Consider the following 24,020-nt stretch of genomic DNA (forward strand, 5'->3'; position numbering starts at 1 on the left):
GCAAATTAAATCGAATGAATTAAATATCTGCTGCTGTTAAATATGTTGCTGTTGGTAAACCTCAATTGACGCAATCATCTGTAAAACATTTAGTGAGCGACTTTTATGTGTGAGGACTCTTCTCGAGCCTGGGATACAGCAATGAACAAAATAGCAAAAAAATTCCCCCCTCATGGAACATACTTCTAGTTGGGGGAAATAAGATAAATGGATCAGTCAAATATGTGTTAAATTGTATTAAGTGCTTAGGAGAAAAGTAAACCAGGGGGGAGAGGGAATATTAAGGAACTGCAACTTCAGGTAGGATGGCCAGGGAAGGCCTGTTTAGAAGGTGATATTGGCCAAAGACCGGAACAAGTGATGGGGTGAGCCATGTGGGTGCTGAGGAAAGAGTGGTCAGGGAATATTCAAGGACCATCAGAGAGGTCAGAGTGGTTGGAGCCAAGTGAGCAAGAAGAGAGCGGTGGATGAGGGCCGGTGCAGGGAGGTTCTTGAATGCCACAGGGAGAAGCGATGACATTTCAGACTTATTTTGAACATAGAGCTGGTAGGATTTGCCAGTGGGTTGGATGAGGGGTGTTAGAAAAATAGAGGCATCAAGGATGACTACTAGGTTGTTAGTTTGAGCAACTGGAAAAAAGGGAGTGTAACATGCTCAGATGGGAAGACTGAGAGAGGAGCAAGTTCTGAGAGAGTGTGAGATGCCTGTCACACGATGGGAGTGACGTGTGGCCCAGGCAAGAGGACAGATGAGTCTGGAGTTTAGGGAGAGGTTTGGGCTGGAGATATGCAGTAGTCGTTGAATAGATTGGATTGACTTCAAGAGTCTAAGCACTGCTCTGGGCTTCTCCCAAGTTTGAGAGGAAGGAGGTGAGGTGGAACCAGCAGAGCAGGCTGGGCAGAATGGCCAGAAAAGTGGGCATGTGTGCTGTCTCGGAAGGCAAGGAATAAGTGTTTCAAGAAGAGAGGGATCACGTGTGCTCGGTGCTGTCGAGAAGTAAGATGACTTCTGACAACGGATTATTGGATTTAGCAACTTACAAGGAATTAGTGACCTCGATAAATTGAGCAGTAGAGACAACCATCAGAATGGAATGGGTTCAAAAGAGAATGGAAAGGGGGAAGAGGAGAGAGGGTGTATGCATAAACATCTCTTTTGAGAAGTTTTGCTGAAAGAGAGGGATAGAAATGGTCCAGTAGCTTGAGAAAGTAGAAAAAAATCTAAAATGGGAAGGTGAGAGACTACGTAAGGTGAGAGGTCAGTGTAAACCCTCCAGCACTATAGCAAAAATAACTCATGATGCTTTTGCTAAGAGATGGGGCTTCCAGCTGCTATCCCTGAGAACAGGGCACCATCATAAACAACTGGCAATTAACAAGTGGCTAATCCGGGAGCACCACTGTCTCTCTATAGCACAGGGCACAATAACATACAGGCTGAGCTGTCATTTTCCCTGGCTCCCTCTGCCCATGAGGAGCTGTCACATGGAGAGTGTCCACAGATGCTGTCTTGGGCCAAAGGGTAGCCAAATCCTTTCGCGAAAGTACAGATGTTGCTCCAGATCACTTATTTGCTGCCCTCTGGGAAGGACCAGGCTTTTTAATCCTGAACCACTCAGCCCCATCCCTCAGTCATGCTGGAACTTCCTCCAGCACGTGGCAGGAGCCAGGCTTTTTGTGTCCTGGATTTGTCTCCCAATCAGATTTTGAGCTTTTTGAAGACGGGAAGGTGACCAACTCTCAGGGTGATGTGCCCACTATACAAATGGGGTGGGGGGCTCAGTAAATCCTTCTTCCATTGCACTGACTGTCTGGCAAGGGCTGTTGAGAGAAACAGGATGTTTGAGTAGGGAAAGTGAGAACAAAGAGGAAGAAAGGCCCTAATTTACTCATGTGCTAGGCTCCTTACCTTCATTACCTCATTTAATCTCCCTAAAGGTCAGGAGGGTGAGTATTATTACCCCCATTTAACAGACAAGGAAACTGCCTTGCCTAAGGCTCCAAAGCTGGCTATTGCTCCTGGGTCCCACCATAAGAAACCCATCTGTTTCGGAACCTATATTGGGAAGTGGCCGTGGTGAAATAGTCTTGGTGACCCTTGATGTTTGCATCGATTTAATTCACGCAAGAAAACGAAATTTTTAGTGTAGTAATCTTGAAACCATGGAGAGTCGTGATCTGGGCTGCCCGCTCTATTCCAGGGACTTACAGACACGTGGTGGGCTGCCTCCATGGTCCAGCAATGCAGGACTGACAGGCTGAGGCACCGTTCCTTCACGGCTATTTAGTTTAGTATAACGGGGTTTTCAAATTGCGCTGGGGAGCTTGAGTCCCGTCGGTTGCATTTGATTTTTAAAAATATGATTACTAAAGCAATTTATGTTCATTTAAAAAAATCTGGAAAAAGTCAAATCTCCCTATGACTGAAAAGTCGCATGGAGTAAAAAGCGCTCTGTAATTCCGGCACACTGAGGAGGTCATCTTTCCCCTCCTCGTGTTTTTTGGGTAGATTCTGTGACCCTGACTCGGCCTGGACGCCAGAGCGGGGCAGGCGGCGTGCGACGGCACAGATCAGCATCCTTAGGGCTCCTCACTGCGTCACGTGCACCCCCAGGAGACCTCTGCAATAACCCCGAGGCGGTTTGCTGCGGGCAGTGTAGACAGACCCCGTCCCTCGCTTCTCTCCAGCCCAACTCGGCAGCTGTGCGCTGCTGCCGCCTGACCGCCCGGCTCCCCGCTTCGCGCGCCCACGTGCCCCAGCGAGAACGACACAGCAGCTCGGCCATGAATGAACGCTCGTTTACGGGAAACCGCCCCCGCTTTCCCCTCGCGGCTGATTTTAGAAGCCGAGACCCGGGCGGCGACTCCCGCAGGCCCCTCTGCCGCACACCCGCCACAGCGCATCGTCGGCGCGCCGGGCGATGCAAGCTGCTGGGGGCGGGCGGCGGGAACGCCCCACACGAACATCCGCCGCGCCCAGTGACCCACGCGGCCGCCCACCCCGGCGCCGCCCAACCGCCACCGAACCTTCTGGAAGCGACCCCCCGGCCGCCGCCAGAAACAGTCGTCGCGAGAGCAGGCCGCGGCCGGGGGGCGGGGCGGGGCGGGGCGCGAGGGGAGGAGCCCGCGCAGGAGGCCGCGTTCGATTCGCCGCCGGCGCCCGGGCCCCGCCTCGCCGGCGCCATGGCTCCGCCTCCGCCCTCCCCCTCCATGGCGCCGCCCGGGCCCATTCATTCCGCGCCCGGCCTGCCGGACACCTGCGCCCTCCTTCAGCCGCCTGCCGCCGCCGCAGCCGCCAGCATGTCGGGCCCCGCCGCCGAGACCCCGTCCGCCATCCAGATCTGCCGGTAAGAGGGGCGCGCGGCGCGGCCAGGATGCTGAGTCGCCGCCCGGGCCTTCCCCCCGCCCCTGCTCGTCCCCGCCCGGCCCAGGCCGGTCACCTCGGGCTTGCAGCCTCCTGGGCACGGCCGGATGCGCCTCGGATGTCGCAGAGCCGGCTGCCTCTCCGCGCGCCTCCTCCCGGCCTCCGGCGCATCCCGGGGGCGGCGCCGCGGTCGCGCAGGCCGTTTGCGCAAGGAATCGGCGCCGCGCCCTTCTCGGGCGGGGGTCGGAGCGCGGCCCCCCGCGTCTTGCTCAGTTCCGCCCTGCCCGGTGCCCGAGCGCGCTGGAGCCCCAGCCCCCTTTCTTCTGAGCCCCCAATTCGTTATTTAAGCGGTGGTGCAAAGTCCGCTGGATCCCCTGAGAGGTGGGGCGCAGGTAACCAGCTCGCTGGGCGGCGGCCGGAGCCCCGCAAGCCCATCCGTGGATGCCCGAGTGGGCGAGGGCTGCAGATGTCCAGTCTTTTCAGTGCACTGCCTCGGTTTCTGCGGGGAGCCGAGTGTTAAAGGGAAGAACAGAAAATACTCTTCCCTTCTAACAGTTTACTGCTAAGAGGGAATGGTCCCTTGAACCCAGAAGCATCTTACACAATGGGGGCAAGGGGTTGTTCTCAGCGAACTACCCCCGCTTCCCTCCACGGGCGCTGGGGTAGATAGAGGCCCCCAGAGGAAGCAGGAGATCGTGAGCTGGCTCGTTTCCCACCGGAGAGGGGAGGGCAGCCTCAAGGTTACTCTCTGTTTCCTTGGGCAGAACCGGAAGCAGGCACGCTGGTGTTTGAACATGAGCCAAGTACAGACGAGAAGTCTGGGAAGGCCGTACGGGCACTGGGGCCTGCAACAGGGCCTGTCCTGCGTGATGCACCACTAAGAGTAAGAGCTGACTTTTGTTTGGGGGCGGGTTCCACAAATTTGGAGGTTGGGCATCACACTGACCTTGGATCCAAGCCAGTTTAGTTTCCTGTGGATGTTGACATTTCCATGCAAAGGGTGGGCATTCAAGTGCTGGATCAATGGGGTGCCCTGACCCCACCCCGGTTTCTGAACTAGTCAAAGTCCTTTCCTGAGCTCAAGGTCAGTGTTGACTTTTCTTGGGAGAGGAAATCTTTGGGGGCGCCTTATTCCATTTGCTTTATTATTTGCTGTGTGGCTGTCTAGGCCCCACCCACTTCAAGATCCTGGGGCAAAAATAATAGAAGGAATTGATATTTGGAGACAGATGGGCCTGGAGTCAGGTCCTTGGTTCAGGCTCTGCCTGCTGTTGGCTGGGTGACCTTGGGGTCCATCGTTTGCAAAGGGCTGGTACATCTCTCATCTCTCTTGGTTTGCCCCAGTAGGGAGGACGAAAGGGATCTCCACCACTCACACTGGTAGAGGAGGAAATTGAGGTTCCAGGAGACCCAGTGCCTCTGCAAGATCATCCAGCCACAAGACCTGGGGGGACAGCCCTTGCCAGGTCTTCTGTCTCCAGGCCTGTGTTCTCTCCACTGCACTCACCTGCCAAAAGAAGATACTGATTTCAGTCTAGTCGTGGAAGGCTGGGCTTTTATTTGCTTCATCAGGGTGGTGAATAACCAGTTTATACATATTATCTTTTTTAAAACCAGCCTCTAACAGTTAATAGATTTTTGGATAACTTTAGATGTGTGCATGTGTGCACAAACCTATATGTATGTGCTTTTCGTTACCTGCCCTGCTTACTGGGCTGCTTCTTGCATATTCACAGTTGCATGTAGTCTCTGAGCAGCCGCCTTGGCCGTGGGACACTTGGGCAGGATGCCTGGCTGAGGTTAGCCTCAGGTGCCCAGCATGACTGCCAGGGGTGGGTGTGATGAGGGCCATGGTCACAAGGACTTGGCCCAGAGAAACCCCAGGACGCTGGACAGTGGACACACCAGGGTGGGGAGCCCTTAAGGACATCTGAGCCCACACCCTGTGTTGAAAGAGGAGCTTCCTGGCCTAGGACAGCTAATCCCATGAATTTAACCAGTTTCACTGGACGCCTCCAAGGAGCAAAGCGCCATGAGGGAGGGACACCAACCCAGAAAATTAGGTCCCCGACTTAGCGGGTTCCCAGTCCAGCAGGGAGAGGATCCCCAAATGCCCACCAGCCTAGACAATTAAGAGTGGTCACATGCTCTTGACTGGGAAGGATGTGTTGAAGGGATAGGGGCTGTAAAGGCTGGAGAGGGCAGTGGTTAGAGCTGATTCTGCAGTCCCAGGCCTGGGTGTGAATTCAGCTGCTGCCTATCGTTAGCTGCCTGACCTTTCTGTGCCCCCATTTTCTTAAGGGTTATTCTGACTGTGAAAGAAAAGAAAGCACATCTAGTGCCTGGCAGAATGGCTGGCACATTGTAAGTAAACAGAAACTCTTGTCTGAAAAGTGGGACACGGTCTCAGGAGGCAGACAGCCTGGGTTCAAATCCCAGCTCTGCCTCTCGCAGGCAGGTGTGCGGCTTTTGGCACGGTCCTTTGCCTCACTGGGCCTCAGTTCTCTGGTCTGTGAGTCAGAGATGATAATATTGCTTGTCTCAGGGTTGCTGTGAGGATGAAAACCTTTGACAGTGCCAGGCACTGATAAACGGGAGCTGGCCAAGGGACCCGTTTACCCTGGGAGCTTGAACTTCGGGCAGCCCGGGCCAGTGTGGGCCGCTCTCCCCTCCTTTTGAGCCAGCCCTACAGGTGCAGGTTCTGGGACAGCATTAAAGTCTCAGAAGGGCATTTTTTCCTTTGGTTTATTTTGAGTAATGTTAATTAGTGTTTTGTAGTAAATTACTTTTTTCCTCGTTGAACTCAGAGTTTTAGAATGTCAGACCTGGAAGGACCCTTAGGGGCTCCTAGAGGTTAAAGACTTGGCCAGGGGCTGGCCCGGTGGCGCAGCAGTTAAGTTCCCACGTTCCACTTCTAGGCGGCCTGGGGTTTGCGGGTTCGGATCCCAGGTGCGGACATGGCACCTCTTGGCAAGCCATGCTGTGGTAGGCGTCCCACATGTAAAGTAGAGGAAGATGGGCACGGATGTGAGCTCAGGGCCAGTCTTCCTCAGCAAAAAGAGGAGGATTGGCAGCAGATGTTAGCTCAGAGCTAATCTTCCTAAAAAAAAACAAAACAGACTTGACCAAGGTCGGCCTTGGATCTTGACTGACGGAGAGAGCCAAAGATGACTGGTGGCCTATTCTCTGCCAGGTGTCTCCATTGTTGGGGTTTTTTCACTGCTCACCCAAGCTTGGGCTTATATTTGGTTGTAAGGCTTAATCGTGGTATCAGCGTGGGCCCCTAGTCAGCTGCCTGACTGTCCAAGTAAAGTTGAAAGACATGTTGTGTGACAGGTTGTTGGAGAGTATGATATTGTGGAACAGTGCCGTCCACTAGGACTTTCCTCAGTGATGGAAATGCTCCATGTCCAACATGGTGGCCACTAATGACAAGTGGCCATTGAGTGCTTGAAATGTGGCCAGATCCGGAGGAACTGAATTTTTAATTGCATTCATTTTAATTTATTTAAATGTAAATGTAGACAGCTCCTGTGGCTGGTGGCTGCCTTATGGGACAGTGTGGTATATGGAGGAATTTAACAAACCGGTGTTCATGGTAGGCCTCTGGGGGAAGGGTTTCCTGAGGGAAGCTCAGAAGCTCTCTGGGGACTGCAGTCAGCTCTTAAACAACTAAGCTTGTGGAGGTGGACCTTGGTGTGGACATTGCCCAGGGCAGATAACCTTGGAATCCTTTATTTGTAGGTAGGTGTGTGAGGTCTACAAGGTTTTCTTCCTTCCGTGCTGTTAGATGCAAATCTACTGGGAAGTATCTGGAGGTTGGTGATTGCTTTGCTCACTGCTGTACGGTGAGTGCCTAGAAAAGTGCCTGGCGTCTAGTAGATATGCCAACAAATATTAGTGGAATGGACCTGAATTTTAGTATGTTATAGGGTTGGAATTTTTTCCCCTTGTGGCTCTGTCTTTGGGTTTATAGTGTAATTAATAGAAACAGAATCTGACTTACAGAAATCACTCTCAGAGCTAGTGTTCTGGAACAGTCCATAAAACAACACACAGCGCTGGCTCCATTCCTGCTGGGATGTGGGGGCCCTGGGTGAAGATGCAGTCTTTGCAGCCCAGAGAGCCTGTGGTAGGGAAGGCTATGCTCGCTTACTGTCCAGCCTGCCCTCTAAGTGAGCCAGGCAGCCTGGCATCGCCCTTGACTTGGCACCACAACTGACCAGCTCCCTGGTTTCTGTCGGGCCAGAAGTTCCTTTCTCCTGTGGGGCGTAGCTTCTCCAGCTGGGGCCTGGGTGGGGTGACCACACTGTGTGCCTCCACCTCCACTTTCCTCCACTCTCAGAGGTGTCCTGGGGGGGGCCAAATTATGGGGTCAACTCACCGGTGGACTACCTACGTCTGAATAACTGAGGAAGCTTGTTACAAATTGCAGATTTCCTACGTGCAAATTATACTTTAGTAGAAAATCTACAAAATGCAGATTTTAAAACATTTATGAGATACTTGGGGAAACTTGAATAGTCACTTGATAGTTAATAGTGTTAAGGAATTTCTGGGTTTTTTTTTTTAAGGTGAGATAACTGTATTATCATTATGCTTTTTTAAAATCAACTTTATTGAGACATAATGTGCATACAATAAAATGTGCCTATTTTATTTATCTATATAAATTATTTTATTGAAGTCTGTTGGTTTATAATATTGTGTAATTTCAAGTGTACATTATTATATATCAGTTTCTGTATAGACTGCATCGTGCTCACCACCAATAGTCTAATTTTTATCTGTCACCATACACATGTGGCCCTTATCTCTTTCACCCACCTCCCACCTACTTCCCCTCTGGTAACCACTAATCTGTTCTCTTTATCCATGTGTTTATCTTCCACATAAGTGAAATCATACGATGTTTGTCTTTCTCTGTCTGGCTTATTTCACTTAATATCCTCAAGGGCCATCCATGTTGTGGCGAATGGAATGATTTTTTTCTTTTTTTATGGCTGAGTAATATTCCATTGTGTGTGTGTGTGTGCATATATGTTATTCCATTGTATATGTATATACCACGTCTTTTTTATCCGTTCATCCGTTGATGGACACTTGGGTTACTTCCACGTCTTGGCTATTGTGAGTAATGCTGCAGTGAACATAGGGGTGCATAAATCTCTTTGAATTGTTGATTTCATGTTCTTTGGATAAATAGCCAGTAGTAGGATAGCTGGATTGTATGGTCTTTCAATTTTTAATTTTTTGAGAAATCTCCATACTGTTTTCCATAGTGGCTGCACCAGTTTGCATTCCCACAATGTGTGTGAGGGTTCCTTTTTCTCCACAACCTCTCTGACATTTGTTATTTTTTGTCTTGGTGATTATAGCCATTTTAACAAGTGTAAGGTGGTATCTTAGTGTGGTTTTGATTTGCCTTTCCCTGATGATTAGTGATGTTGAATATCTTTTCATGTGCCTATTGGCCATCTCTATATCTTCTTTGGAGAAATGTCTGTTCACATCCTGTGCCCATTTTTTTATTGAGTTGCTTGTTTTTTTTTGTTGAGTTGTATGAGTTCTTTATATATTTTGGAAATTAACCCCTTGTCAGATATATGATTTGCAAATATTTTCTTCCAGTTGGTGGGTTGCCTTTTCGTTTTATTCGTGGTTTCCTTTCCCTTGCAGAAGCTTTTGAGTCTGATGTAGTCACATTTATTTACTTTTTCTTTTGTTTCCCTTGCCTGAGTAGACATGGTATTCGAAAAGATGCTGCTAAAACCAATGTCAAAGAGTGTACTGCCTATATTTTCGTCTAGGAGTTTTATGGTTTCAGGTCTTACCTTCTAGTCTTTGATCCATTTTCAGTCAATTTTTGTGTACAGTGTAAGATAATGGTCTACACCTGTTCTTTTGCATGTGGCTGTCCAGTTTTCCCAACACCATTTATTGAAGAGACTTTTCTTCTCCATTGTATGTTCTTGGCTCCTTTGTCGAAGAATAGCTGTCCATGGATGTGTGGTTTTATTTCTGGGCTTTCAATTCTGTTCCATTGATCTGTGTCTCTGTTTTTGTGCCGGTACCATGCTGTTTTGATTACTGTAGCTTTGTAGTGAAGTCAGGAATTGTGATATCTCCAGCTTTGTTCTTTTCTCTCAGAATTGCTTTGGCTATTTGGGGTCTTTTGTTGTTTCATGTAAATTTTAAGATTATTTGTTCTATTTCTGTGAAGAATGTCATTGGGATTCTGATTGGGAGTGCATTGAATCTGTAGATTGCTTTAGGTAATATGGACATTTTAACTATGTTTATTCCTCCAATCCATGAGCATGGAATATCTTTTTTTTTTTAATGAGGAGATATAGCTTTTTTTTTTTTTTTTCCTGAGGAAGATTCGTCCTTAACTAACATCTGTTAGTAATCTTACTCTTTTTGTATGTGAGCCACCGCCACAGCATGGCCACTGACAGACCAGTGGTGTAGGTCTGTGCCTGAAACCGAACCAGGCTGCTGAAGCAGAGTGCACTGAACTTAACCGCTAGGCTACCAGGCTGAGCGTGGAATATGTTTCCATTTCTCCCTGTCTTCTTCAGTTTCTTTCAATAATGTCTTATAGTTTTCAGTGTATAGGTCTTTCACCTCCTTGGTTAAGTTTATTCCTAGATATTTTGTTCTTTTTGTTGCGATTGCAAATGGGATTGTATTCTTGACTTCTCTATCTGCTAGTTCATAGAAATACAACTGATTTTTGTAAGTTGATTTTGTATCCTGCAACTTTGCTGTAGTTGTTGATTACTTCTAATAGTTTTGTGGTGGATTCTTTAGAGTTTTCTATATAGAGAATCATGTCGCAAACAGCGAGAGTTTTACTTCTTCCTTTCCAATTTGGATACCTTTTATTTCTTTTTCTTGCATGTTTGCTCTGGCCAAAACCTCTAGTACTATGTTGAATAGGAGTGGTGAGAGTGGACACCCTTGTCTTGTTCCTGTTCTCAGAGGGCTGGCTTTCAGTTTTTCACCGTTAAGTATGATGTTGGCTGTGGGTTTGTCATATATGGCCTTTATTATGTTGAGGTACTTTCCTTCTATACCCATTTTATGGAGAGTTTGTATCATAAATGGATGTTGGATCTTGTCACATGTTTTCTCTGCATCTGTTGAGATGATTGTGTGATTTTCATTCCTCATTTTGTTAATGTGTTGTATCACACTGATTGATTTGTGGATGTTGAACCATCTCTGTGCCCCTGTACCCACTTGATCATGGTGTATGATCCTTTTAATGTCACTGTAATTAGAAAGAAATTACATTGTAATTTCTCCTCTTTCATTTTTAATTATATTTATTTGAGCCTTCTCTCTTTTTTCCTTAGTGAGTCTGGCTAAGAGTTTGTCAATTTTGTTTAGCTTCTCAAAGAACCAGCTCTTAGTTTCATTGATCCTGTCTATTGTTTTTTTAGTCTCTATTTAATTTATTTCTGGTCTAATTTTTATTATTTCCCTCCTTCTGCTGACTTCGGGCTTTGTTCTTCTTTTTCTGGTCCTGTTAGGTGTAGTTTAAGATTACCTATTTGAGATTTTTCTTGTTTGTTGAGGTAGCTCTGTATTGCTGTAAATTTTCTTCTTAGTGCTGCTTTTGCTGCATGCCATAAGAGTTGGTATGTTGTGTGTTCATTTTTATTTGTCTCCAGATATTTTTTAATTTCTCCTTTGATTTCTTCATTGATCCAATGATTGTTCAGTAGTATGTTGTTTAGTCTCCATATATATGTGACTTTCTCAATCTTTTTCTTGTAGTTAATTTCTAGTTTCATAGCATTGTGGTCAGAAAAGATGTTTGACATGATTTCAGTCTTCTTTTTTTTCTTAGATTGGCACCTGAGCTAACATCTGTTGCCAGTCGTTTCTTTTTCTTCTTCTTCCCAGCCCCCCCATTACATAGGTGTATATTCTAGTTGTGGATCCTTCTGATTGTGCTATGTGGGACGCTGCCTCAGCATGGCTTGATGAGTGGTGCCATGTCTGTGCCCAGGATCCGAACTGGTGAAAGCCTGGGCCACCAAAGCAGAGTGCATGAACTTAACCACTCAGCCATGGGGCCGGCCCCCGTTTCAATCTTCTTGAATTTATTGTGGCTTGCCTTGTTTCCCAACATTTGGTCTATCTTTGAGAATGTTCCATGTACACTTGAGAAGAATGTGTATTCTGCTATTTTTGGATAGAATATTCTATATATATCTATTAAGTCCATCTGGTCTAGTATTTCATTTAAGGCCACAGTTTCCTTGTTGACTCTCTGTCTGGATGATCTATCCATTGATGTAAGTGGGGTGTTGAGGTCCCCTACTATTGTTGTATTGCTGTCAATTTCTCCCTTTAGGTCTGTTAATAGTTGCTTTATATACTTCTGTGCTCCTCTGTAAGGTGAATATATGTATATTCATAAGTGTTATATCCTCTTGGTAGAATGTCCCTTTTATCATTATATGCTGCCCCTCTTTGTCTCTCATTGTCTTTTTTATCTTGAAGTCTGCTTTGTCTGATATAAATATGGCAACACCTGCTTTCTTTTGCTTGCCATTTGCTTGGAGTATCACCTTCCATCCCTTCACTCTGAGCCTATGTTTGTCTTTAGAGCTGAAATGTGTTTCCTGTAGGCAGCATATTCTTGGGTCTTGTTTTTTAATCCATCCAGCCACTCTGTGTCTTTTGATTGGAGAGTTCAATCCATTTATTTTTAGAGTGATTATTGATATATGAGGGCTTAATGCTGCTATTTTATCTCTTGTTTTCTGGTTGTTTTATATTTCCGTTGTTGCTTCTCCCTTGTGTTTCTGACTGCCATTTCAGTTTAGTGGTTTTCTGTGATGGTTTTCTCAGTTTTCTCTTTATTTATGATTTGTGACTCTGTTCTGAGTTTTTGTTTAGTGGTTACTGTGAGGTTTGTATGCAAGATCTCACAGATGAGATAGTCCATTTTCTGATAGCCTCTTATCTCCAGTAGCCTAAGCAGGTTCTATCCTTTTCCTCTTCCCCTTCTGATTTATTGTTGCCATAAATTGTTCTTTTCTGTGTTTTGAGTTTATGACTAAACTGAAGTGTATATAGTTTTTTTGATACTTTCCTTCCCTTTACCTTTTATATTATAATTGTTTACTAACCTATTCTGATGTAGAGCTGAAATCTTCTGATCCTGTCTATTTATCTCCTTGCTCAAGGTTTTGTAAACCTTTGCTTTTTAGTTTCAGATGGGAGGGCTCCTTTCAATGTTTCTTGTAATGTTGTGGCCTAGTGGTGATGAACTCCCTCAGCTTTTGTTTATCTTGGAAACCTTTTATTACTCAATCATATCCGAAGTATAGCTTTGCTGGACAGAGTATTCTTGGCTGAAAGTTTTTGTCTTTCAGTATTTTGAATATATCATTCCGTTCTCTCCTAGCGTGTAGGATTTCTGCTGAGAAATCCACTGAAAGCCTGATAGGGGTTCCTTTTTAGGTTATTTTCATCTGCCTTGCTACCCTTAATATTCGTCCTTTGTCCTTGATTTTTCCCAGTTTTAATATTGTATGCCTTGGAGGAGGTCTTTTTGCATCGATGTAATTAGAAGTTCTATTGGTTTCATGTACTTGTAAGTCCAGTTTCCCCCCAAGTTTGGGAAGTTCTCAGCTATAATTTCTTTGAACAAGCTCTCTACTTCTTTCTTCCTCTCTTTTCCCTCTGGAATACCTATAATCCTTATGTTGCTATTCCTAATTGAATTGGATATTTCTTGAGGAATTTCTTAATTTTTAAAAATCTTAATTCTTTCTCTTCCTCCACCTGAAGCATTTCTATGTTTCTATACTCTAAATCACTAATTCTGTTCTCCATAAATCAGCTCTATTTTTTATGGTTTCTAGATTTTTTTTTTTTTTCCTCAGGAAGATTTGCCCTGAGCTAACATCTGCTGCCAATCTTCCTCTTTTTGTATGTGAGCCATGCCACAGTGTGGCCACTGACAGACAAGTGGTATAGGTCCGCGCCTGGGAACCAAACACAGGCCACTAAAGCAGAGTGTGCAAACTTAACCACTAGGCCACTGGGGCTGGCCCTTCTAGATTATTTTTGATCTCATTAATTGTATTCTTCATATCCAGAATTTCTGTTTGGTTTTTTTTAGAGCTTCAATCTCTTTGGTGAAATATTCCTTCTGCTCATTAGTTTTATTTCTGAGCTCATTTAACTGTCTTTCTGAGTTTTCTTGTAACTCGTTGAATTTCTTTGTGACAAGTGTTTTGAATTCTCTGTTGTTTAGATTGTAAATTTCTGTGAGTTCAGGATTGGTTTCTGGAGACTTGTCATTTTCCTCCTGCTCTGAATTGTTACTGTCGTTCTTCATGGTGTTTGATGAACTGACCCTTTGCCAGCACGTTTATAGTAGGATCAGGTTTCGGTTCCACCTGCTACTGCTGGGGTGGGGGCAGGAGCTGTGTTTCTGATCCTGCCCTGTCTGCTGAAAGTTGTGCAGGTCGGCTGCTCTGCGTTTGCACGCTGGCCGCAGCTGCTTGGTGGATCACGTGTGCACACGCAGGTGTGGCCTCTGTGCTCTGCCAGCCAGTTGCTCCCCTGCAAGTGGGACTGCTGCGCTCAGCAAGGGACTGGCTCAGCTGCTGTGCTAGGTGGGAGGGGAGGGGTGCTTTCTTTCACACATGGGCCAGCTCTTCCCTGGTGGGCAGTTTGGCTGAGCTGTTGTGCTTGGTGGGCAGGGCTCCTTTGCTGGGGCTGAGCTGCCACCACTCAGCAGGGAGCACTCCTATGGGCGGGGCCACTGTGCCACAGCAGACCCCTCCTGCAGGCCGGGCCACCACTCCAGAAGTGCTTGTGTGCAGGCTGCCCCTGCCTCCTCTTACAGTTGCTCCAGCCACTGTGTGAGGACCCGCGGCCTGCATCGCTGCTGCCGGGGAGGGGTCGGGGTGCGCTCATCGAGTTCCACTGCTTCCCAGGGGCCCAGTCCACCCTCCTTCAGATGCATGGCTGCGTGGATCTCTGAGGCACCCTATTGTGCTGTGTAGGGGACCCTCTGCTGGTTAATGCATGTCCATTTAGTTGTAACTTAGAAGGAAGACAAAGGGAACAACTCACTCGGCCGTGATGCTGATGTCACTGCAGAAAAATGAAATGTGCCTATTTTATTTTATTATTAACTTTTTTAGGAAATGTTTCAGCACTGTTTACAAATTTATTTTTCCTTAATACTATTTTATTCTAGGAGCATCTCAAAAGATGTTCTTCTGTTGGCCTAACTTTTAAAATATTTGCTCTTTTACACAATTTCCTTTTCTTTTTTAAGTTTCAGATATGGAAAGGGACTAGGTTTCTCATAACTACTTTTTCAGGGAAGGGCCATATCCTTCTCTTATGTCTGGCATGAAATGTGCCTATTTTAAATGTACAGTTCACTGAGCTTTGACAGATGTATATGTCTGTGTAATGACCACCACGATTGTGACATAGAACATTTCCATCACCCCAAAAAGTTTCCTCCTTTCCCTTTGCAGTCAGTTCTCTTGTGTCCCAGGCCTCTGGCAAACAGGTCTGCTTTCCAGCACTATAGTTTTGCCTTTTCTAGGATTTCGTATGGGTAGAATCATATCCAATCATATCACAATGCTTGTGAGTTTCACTCGTGTGTGTATCGGTACTTCCTTCCTCTCTCTTGCCTGGTGGTATGCCATTACAGGCATAGTTTATCTCTTCACCAGCCGATGAACATTTGGGTTCTTTCTAGCTTTTGGTGGTTATAGATACAGTTCACAAATGCAGATTTCAAAACATTTAGGCTACAATAAGGAAACTTGAATGCTCACTTGACATTTAATTATATTAGGGAATTCCTATTATATTTTAGGTGGGATAATGATTTTGTGGTTCTCTTTTTAAAAGGAGCCTTTATCTTTTAGAGAGCGTGCTGAGATATTTACGGATGCCGAGCTGTGATGTGTGAGACTGGTCTGGAGTCAGAGAGTGGGTGGGAGCAGAGAGGAACCAGTCAATCACCCGGAGATGTTTGTTGGAGACTTGGGGATTCATTTCCTTCTTCTCTCTACTCTAGTAAGCTTTTGATGTTTTCTGCAATAAAGAATACAAAGAAAAACAGGCTCCTGAATCCCCACTCCAAACCTGCTGCCTGTGCGTCTTGCAGGGCAGGGGCCCAGGGATCTGCATCTTCCTTAGCTCTCCACTGGAGCTTTAGAGCCACTGTCTGAAGTCGGGACGGGAAGCTTCTGCCATGAGCATGTGTCTTTTTTCCTCAGCACCCTGCTGTCCCAGGACCTATGTGCTGGTTGGCAGCCTCCAAGCCCTCCTGATGCCTGCTGTGCAGAGGCCCTTCCAGCCTAATTAGAGCTGCCCTGACCTGGTGTTCCAGTGTTGTCAGTAACCACCATTGCAGTTGGACTGGCTCTTGTAGTTCTTACTATGATTGCAAGATCCCCTTTAGCAATAGCCGTTAGGACACTTTGGGAAAAATAAAGATTTATGTCTTACAGGACCTGGAAATTACACAGCACACCTGGGGCCACACAGTGCTGTCATGGGGAGAGAGAGAGAGAGTGTGTGCATGTGTGTGTGTGGGTGGGCCTGGGGTTCTGCTTTTATTGGGGTCAAGGGTGGGGGCCTAGGGTTTCATGGGCTCACTCTTTTTTGGTGAAATTTTTTAAAACATAAGAGTGGAAATTTAGAGAGAAGAAAACAAGTGGTCGCAATAGGCGGTTATTGAAATCAACCAAGATCTCTAAAAGGAAGGAGCCTCACTTGGGGGAGGCGGACTGGCTCCTTGTCTAGTCCTGTGGCTGGCAATGTGTTTATTTGAGATCGCCGTCTTTGAAGTAGATGCCTGACAATCAAAGCTTAAGCTATGTATTTGCATTACAAAAAAGAAAAACAAAACAAAACAAATGTCAGGGTTTACACCACCTGATTGGTGGTAGGGGTTTATAGGTGTGGAGATGGGAATCTTGGTGAATGTTGCTCACAGCCCCACCCATTTTTTTCCCACTATCGGACAGGCTGTGGCCCTGTCCTTGACCTCCTGTCTCCTTTGCTTATGAGAGAGCCAGGCTGTATGACTTTAGGCCGAGTCATGCATTCCTTCCATTACTGGGCTAACAGAGAAGCATTCTCTGAGAGCTGTCAGCTTGACTGTGGATTGATGGGAGGAGCGGCAGTTCCACAGAGAGGCTGCTGGGAAAAGAGACCTGCTACTTCCGGTAGGGAGGGCTCTGGGGAGACAGACCAGGGGCGGCTAAGTCTTGGCTGGCAACTGGGTAAGCAGTCTGGCCCATCACTCACTACAGGATGAAGCTGCTTCCCTGGGCTCTCTGCCTTCGTGGGCTCAGCAGATCGGCAGCCGCTTGGAAGTATCTGGTGCCCAGGAGCTCCAAGGGGCCCAGGGAGAGATGCTGGGCTTCCATCTGGACTGTTGGAACCAAGTCTGATCTGCTGTCTGAACCGTATGTGACTGCAAGGTAGGATGACAGGGACACTTCTGTGCCCACAGCAATGCCTCCACCCTTGACATCAAGCTTGTCGGGAAAACTGAGCAGTCTGCCGCAGGGCCGTGGGCCACATGATTCAGGATTTATTGGAAATTCTTTGGAGTGGGCAGTAGGTACTGGGTATTCAGTGACCTGCATCTTTTGTTAGATTGTACCCACTTATGTATTCATCCTCAGTGGAGACCTGGCATGTTTTTCCACCAGAGGCTGGTTGAACCCTACCCAGCTTTGTTGGAGGAGGTGGGCTAAGGATTGGCAGGCCCTGGGCTCTGGGAAGCTGGCGTCATGAGGGTTTGAGGCAGGTGTGGAGGTCAAAGTACCTGTATGCTAGCAGCTGTGCTGGCACATTGCTCCCTGTGCACACGCTGCCAAGGGTTCTGGGACGCAGGTGTGTGCTCTCCCCTTGGGTTGGGGGTTGAACTGTGATTTTGTACCAGCAGGCGTCTGGGGGGCCAGGGGAGCTGTCCTCGTCGATCGGCTAATCCTCAGCAATGCAGTGTTGTTCTGCTTACAGTGACTTTTGTGTGTTTTCTTCTCAACTTTACAGAAACTTTGTTGAGTGGGCATATACAACCCCCGCTTTTGTACCAGCTTTATTGAGATATAATTCACATCCCATATGTTTCGTCCCTGAAGTGTATAATTCAGTGATTTTTAGTATATTCAGAGTCATACAACCATCACCACTATCAATTTTAGAACATTTCATGACCCCAAAAGAAACCCCATACCCTTTAGCCATTTCTCCCCATTCTTCCCCCACCCCTCACCAACCACTAATATATTTTCTTCCTCTATAGATTTTGCCTATTCTGGGCATTTCAAATAAGTGGAATCATGTGATGTGGGCTTTTGTGGCCTGGCTTCTTTCACTTAGCATAATGTTCTGTAGGGGAGGAAGACTATTCCTCTACCCTCTGGGTCCTTCTGGCTGGTCTAAGAATTAAATTGACATGAGACAGAACAATAGGAGAAAATCAAACAAAATTTAATAACGTGTACATGGGAGAAACCCAGGAAAACCGAGTAGTTCGCCAGAATGGCTGAAGTTGCCACCTTAAATACTATCTTCAGCTAAAGACAAAGGAGGATGTTGGGGGTAGTGGTTTGGGGCTTCAAAGAGGAGGAAGACAATTTACGTGGAGATGGAAAAGCAGATGTTTGTTAAGCAGGTGTTTGCTGCATAATCTATAGACAATGTGATCCAAGAAACACATTTTCCATTACGCTACAGTTATCTTATTGTATTAGTTCCTTCCTGGAGCAGGCCTTCTATCTTAAATTCTTTTTTTTGAATAGACTTCTTTAAAGATTTTTTTATTTTTTCCTTTTTCTCCCTAAAGCCCCCCGGTACATAGTTGTATATTCTTCGTTGTGGGTCCTTCTAGTTGTGGCATGTGGGATGCCGCCTCAGCGTGGCTTGATGAGCAGTGCCATGTCTGCACCCAGGATTCAAACCAACGAAACACTGGGCCACCTGCAGCCGAGTGCGTGAACTCAACCGCCCGGCCACGGGGCCAGCCCCTATCTTAAATTCTTTTAGGCGGTTAGAGGGAAGGTCAAAGGTTCTTTCACAGTCTTTTGTTCTTAAAAATAATCAAGGCAAAGAGACACGTTTTGGGGCGGCCAATTCTGATGCCTCACAGTTCTCAAGTTCATCCACGTTGTAGCATGTCTCAGTGTTTCTTTCATAGTACTCCACTGTACATATGTACCACATTTTGTTCATCCATTCATCAGTTGATGGACATTGCCATGTTTCTACCTTTTGGCTATTATGCATAATAGTAGTATACACATGCCTGTACAGGTTTTTGTGTGGACATATGTTTTTATTTCTCCTAGTGTGGAATAATAAGAAATGTATATTTGGGCTTTGTCTCCTACAACCCTTGGAATCCCAGAGTGATGAGTGTTTTCTCTATGCTAATGAAATGGCTGGTGGCTGGGGGCCCCTAGGCAGTTTCAGGTTGGGGGCTGGGCGCCAGAAAGACCAAGGCATTATTAGCGGGTTGGAACTTTCAGCTCCAGGGAGAGGGGCTGGAGGTTGAGTTAATCACCAATGACTTAATCAGTCTTGCTTCCTGCCTCTGTAGTGGAACCTCCATGAAAATCCTGAACAGTGGAGTTCAGAGAGCTTCTGAGTTGCTGAACACATGGAGGTGCTGGGAGGCCTGCGTGCCTGGAGAGGGTATGGAAACTCTGCATACCCTGACCCCCACCCCATACCTTCCCCTGGGCATCTCTTCCATTTGGCTGTTCCTGAGCTGTAGCCTTTATATTAAACGGGTAAACATAAGTAAAGTGTTTTCCTGAGTCCTGTGAGCTGCTCTGGCAAATTATCCAATCTGAGCAGGGCGTCACGGGGACCCCCGATTTATATCTGGTTGGTCAGAAGTATGAGTAGCCCGGGACTTGTGACTGGCGTCCAAAATAGTGTCAGTCTTTTGGGACTGAGCCCTTAAATGTAGGGTCTGTGCTAACTCTGGGCTGTTAGTATCATAACTGCATTGAATTGTAGGACACTCAGCTGGTGACAGAGAGCTAGAAAATTGGTTGGTATAAGGAAAAAACCCACACATTTTGTGTCAGGTGGTGTGTGTGAAAACAGCTCACTCAGGAATGGAATTTCTGGGTCATATGGTTATTCTGTGTTTAATCTTTTGAGGAATTGCCAGAATGTTTTCCCAAAGTGGCTGCACCGTTTTATATTCCCACCAGCAGTGTAAGAGGGTTCCACATCTTTGCCAACACTTGTTATTGTCTCTCTTTTTGTTTATAGCCATCCTGGTGGGTGTGAAGTAGGATCTTATTGTGGTTTTGATTTGAATTTCCCTGATGAGTAATGGTGTTGAGTTCCTTTTCATGTGCTTATTGGCCATTTGTACATCTTTGGAGAATTGTCTGTTCAGGTCCTTTGCCTGTTTTTCAATTGGGTTAGATGTATTTGTCTTTTTATTGCTGACTCGTAAGAGTTCCTTCTATATTCTAGAGAAGTCCCTTCTCAGATATATGATTTGCAGAGATTTTTCTCCCATTCACTGGGTTGTCTTTTCACTTTTGATGTTATCTCTTGAAGCACAAAAGTTTTTTAATTTTGATGTAGTCTGACTTTTAATAATACATATTTAATAATAAATACATGTATATATATTGGTTGTTTGTGCTTTTGTTGTCATATCTAAGAAACCACTGTCGAATCCAAGACCACAGAGCTTTATCCCTATATTTTCTTTGAAGAGTTTTACAGTTTCAGCACTTACATTTATGGTGTGAGGTCGGGATCGAGCTCCATTCTTTTGATGTGGACACACCCTTCTTTATAAAATGAGAGGCAGGTTCTGAGAGGCCGAATTACTTGTCAAGATCATAGGTTGATTGTTGGAGGGCTGAAACCACACACTTCCTGACCTTCACCCACACTTCTTCCTTGCAAAAGTCATTGCTCTCTGACCTTGAAGACAGAAACCAAAAGTCCGTGAGTGGCAGTAAAAATCCTGCCCTACGGGACATGGAGTGCTTCTCATATGTGTGGTTTCCTTGCAGGACTTGGCCACACCTCTTCAGGTCTGTGTGTGGTGTCTACATCTCTCTGTTTCCCACTCCCCCTCCCTGAATACCAACCCCTGCCCCATGGTGGCCTTGCTGCCCCCTCCCCCCCTTCTTCTGTGACCGCCCTGTCCTGTGGCAGGTGGCAGGCTCTTGCTGTCCAAGCCTCCTGTGGGTCAGGTCCCTGTTGGAGACCCTTCCAGGATCATGCCAGGAAGCGCAAACCCCCTGTGCCCTGAATTCCTCACCTTCAGGCCCTGGGGCCCAGAGGCTCAGGCGTGTGGCAGGCCAGGGGCCAGCAGGCGTGACTGTGGCCGTCTAAGGCATGTTTAAAACCTCCAGAGTTGGGAGGTTGCATGTAACCGTCATGCCCTTGAGTTTGCCCCAGCGCCCTGCGAGCACATTTGTTTGGGCATCAGAAATGTGAGGCAAATCAGAATTTTAATCTAGACTGGGAAGGTAGCTCTCAGACTGGGAGTTGAAGAATAGGACGAAAGACTTGCTTTTGCAAAGCTAATTTTCCCACGCTCTTGAGGTGTTGTGGAACATAGCATCCCAGCAGCTGGCAGGGCAGCAGCCCTGTGCCCTGGAGGCAGCGCCCACATTCCGAGACTTTGCCCTGGCTCCCATCTGCTGGACCCTTCATGCTCACTTGGTTAGCTTGCAGCCCTGGGGGCACCAGAATTACCTCTGTTTTACAGATGGGGAAACTGAGGGCAGGAGTGACTTGCACAAGCTCGGCACAGTGGGCACTGGAACCCAGGTCTGACGAGCTCTCTGTGCCTCATCACCTGCCCTGACCAGGGGCAAATGCTGCTAAAGGGAGGAGGTGGGCAATGGAGACAGCTCTCACCCACCAGCTGCCCCGAAAATGGCCTGCTGCTTACCTTTGGCTTATGAATGTGTGGGTTTAAGAGTCTAAGGTGAGATGTATCTCCCAAACTCGGCATAAGGCTGGGAGCTTGTCTGAGCCTTAGGTGCCGAGATGAAAGTGAGTGCCCTGATGCCAGGGCGTGGCTCTCGCTGGGCATGGGCCCGCAAGCCCTCCCCTGGGTCTGGGAGAAGACCCTACAGTACCTGCCCCATAGAACTTGCCTGGTGGGTCCTGGAAGGGCACCTGGCGTGTGTGCTTTGCTGTCACCCGAGGAATGGGGGCTGGAAAACGCATGGGGGTTGGATCTGGTCTCTCTGCCCTGACCTGGCCTGTCCTGGCACCGCTGCCACCAGCAGGGGCACACTGGAGACACATGCTGTCCCTCTCTAACCTATTAAAAGTCTCCAGGCTTTGAATTCCAGCCTCGTGAGCCAGCTAAAGATTCCATTACCTTTGGGCACTTAGTGGGTGGAACCTTTAGCCTTGTAACTGATCAGGATGAGTGACGGTGGATGTCCCTCATTTTCAATAAGTGCCACACTTCTTCATTTGTGTGTTTCTTCGCTGGTCTGGTGCTGTGTTCACTCAGGTGTGGCTTTGTGATATTGTGATTTATAAGTATAAATTTCTATGGGGCAGGAAATTGTGCAAATTTATAAAAAGTACAAATTTATAAGTATAAATCAACAATTTATAGGTCACAAATATTTATTTTATAAGAAATATATATTTGGTCTTCATCCATGTTTCTGGCACGGAGCTCCTAAAACCCTTGGAATTTCCTAAGTTTTGAGAGTGATAAAGGTGTCTTGATATTCATGACAAACCTTTTTCAGCCACACTTGAGTTTATGTTAATGAGGAGACTTTTGGAAACATCTAAAGATAGGGCCTGATGGCCAGGGGAACCAACCATCTGATGGAGGGGTGGAATGTTTGGTCCTAGCCCCCTGGGACCTCTCGGGAGGGGTGAGGGGCTAGAGGTTGAATTGATTGCCAGTGGCCAATGATTTAATCAGTCGTGCCTAGGTAATGAAACCTCCATAAAAACCCAAAAGGACCAGGCTCAGAGAGCCTCCAGGTTGGTGAGCACGTGGAGATGCGGCAGAGTGGTGAGCCTGGAGAGGGCATGGAAGCGCCCCTTCCCCAAGCCTTGCCCTTTGTCCTCTGTAGCTGCCTGTTGATTTATGTCCTTTAATGTCCTTTGTAATAAGTCAGTAATGTGGCAAGTAAACGGGTTTCCTGAGTTCTGTGAGCCACTCTAGCAAATTTATCCAACCTAGGGAGGAGGTCATTGGAACTTTATCTGTAGCCGGTTGGTCAGAAGCACAGGTGACAACCTGGACTTGTGATTGGCATCTGAAGTCAGGGACAGTCTTATAGGACTGAGCCCTTAACCTATGGGATCTGGTGCTATCTCGGGGTAAGTAGAGTCAGAATTGAGTTGAATCGTAGGACACCCAGCTTGGTGTGGGGACCCCCAACCCCTGCTATTGTAATTGGTGATCAGAATTTCAGGCTTGTATTTGGAATTCAGAACTTTAACAGCTAAATTGCCTTTTGGTGCCCTTTGTTGTCTCAGGAAACTAGATCCTGTTTGACTGATACTCTATGCTTCCTTTCATGACGGCTGGCCCCACCTTGTCATGTGCCTTATAAAAGCCAGGCTCTTACAGGGGGAGGCCACTCACAGGCCAGCCTGAAGTGGCCTAATTGACCCATGTTATCTGAAACAGATTAGTAGTGTTCTTATTTCAGCCATACCAAATGATAATTTTTTGACTTGATTTTACTTTTTTTTTCTTTCTTTTGAGGACCATTAGCCCTGAGCTAACATCTGCTGCTAATCCTCCTCTTTTGGCTGAGGAAGACTGGCCCTGAGCTAACATCTGGGCCCATCTTCCTCTACTTTATATGTGGGATGCATCCTACAGCATGGCTTGCCAAGTTGTGCATAGGTCTGCACCCGGGATCAGAAGTGGTGAACCCCTGGGCCACCAAAGTGGAACGTGCACACTTGACCGCTACGCCACCGGGCAGGCCCCTGATTTTACTTTTAATTGCTCCCACGTACCTACTAAGTTTTTCATTTATTTTTATATAATTAATAGAATATAGAATAGGATTAAAGAATACGTTTAGTTTTGTAGGAAATTGCCTAACTGTCTTCCTAAGTGGCCGCACCATTTTGCATTCCCACCAGCAATGAGTGACAGCTTCTGCTGCTCCCCGTCCTCTCCAGCACTGGGGTGTCAGTGTTCTGGGTTTTGGCCATTCTGCTAGGTGTGCAGTGGTATCTAGTTGTTCTAGTTTGCAGTTCCTTGGTGACATATGATGTGGAACATCTTCTCATCGGCTTGTTTGCCACGTGTCTGTCTTCTTTCCTGAGGAGTCTGTTCAGATCTTTTGCCCATTTTCATTTTGAGTTGTTTGTTAGTGTCGAATTTTAAGAGGTCTTTGTATATTTTGGATGTAAGTCCTCTATCAGATATGTGTTTTGTAAATATTTTCTCCCAGTCTGTGGCTTTCTCTTTATTCCCTTAACAGTGTCTCAGGTGGTTCCTTCAACTGGCCCTGCCCAGAAGCTCACTATTCCGGCCTTTTCCTAGGTCTGGGGAGCTGGGGAGACAATGTAAGTGTGACAGCTCTGAGGAACCCTCAGCTCTGCGTTCACCCTCCATGTTACGGCTGAAGAAACAGGCCCTAGA

At 46.8% G+C, this 24,020-nt stretch overlaps 1 protein-coding gene across 6 annotated transcripts in view; it reads left to right on the forward strand.

Annotated features, from left to right (window-relative positions):
- Positions 1-3,146: 3,146 nt before the first annotated feature.
- Positions 3,147-24,020, forward strand: part of ACOT7 (acyl-CoA thioesterase 7) — a 120,016-nt gene continuing 99,142 nt past the window's right edge. For 4 of the 6 annotated variants that reach the window (XR_006888691.1, XM_046662097.1, XM_046662100.1 and 1 more), the window contains exon 1: positions 16,634-16,860. Coding sequence is in view for 4 of the 6 variants with exons in the window: in XM_046662097.1 (XP_046518053.1) it covers positions 16,691-16,860 (170 nt within the window). In the remaining 2 variants the exon portion in view is untranslated. Of the gene's footprint in view, positions 3,348-4,128; positions 4,248-16,633; positions 16,861-24,020 lie in introns of those variants that run through there. The other 2 variants (XM_046662099.1, XM_046662098.1) reach the window with 2 other exon arrangements.

The sequence above is a fragment of the Equus quagga genome, chromosome 5 (genome assembly GCF_021613505.1).
Source record: "Equus quagga isolate Etosha38 chromosome 5, UCLA_HA_Equagga_1.0, whole genome shotgun sequence".
NCBI classification, from domain to species: domain Eukaryota; kingdom Metazoa; phylum Chordata; class Mammalia; order Perissodactyla; family Equidae; genus Equus; species Equus quagga.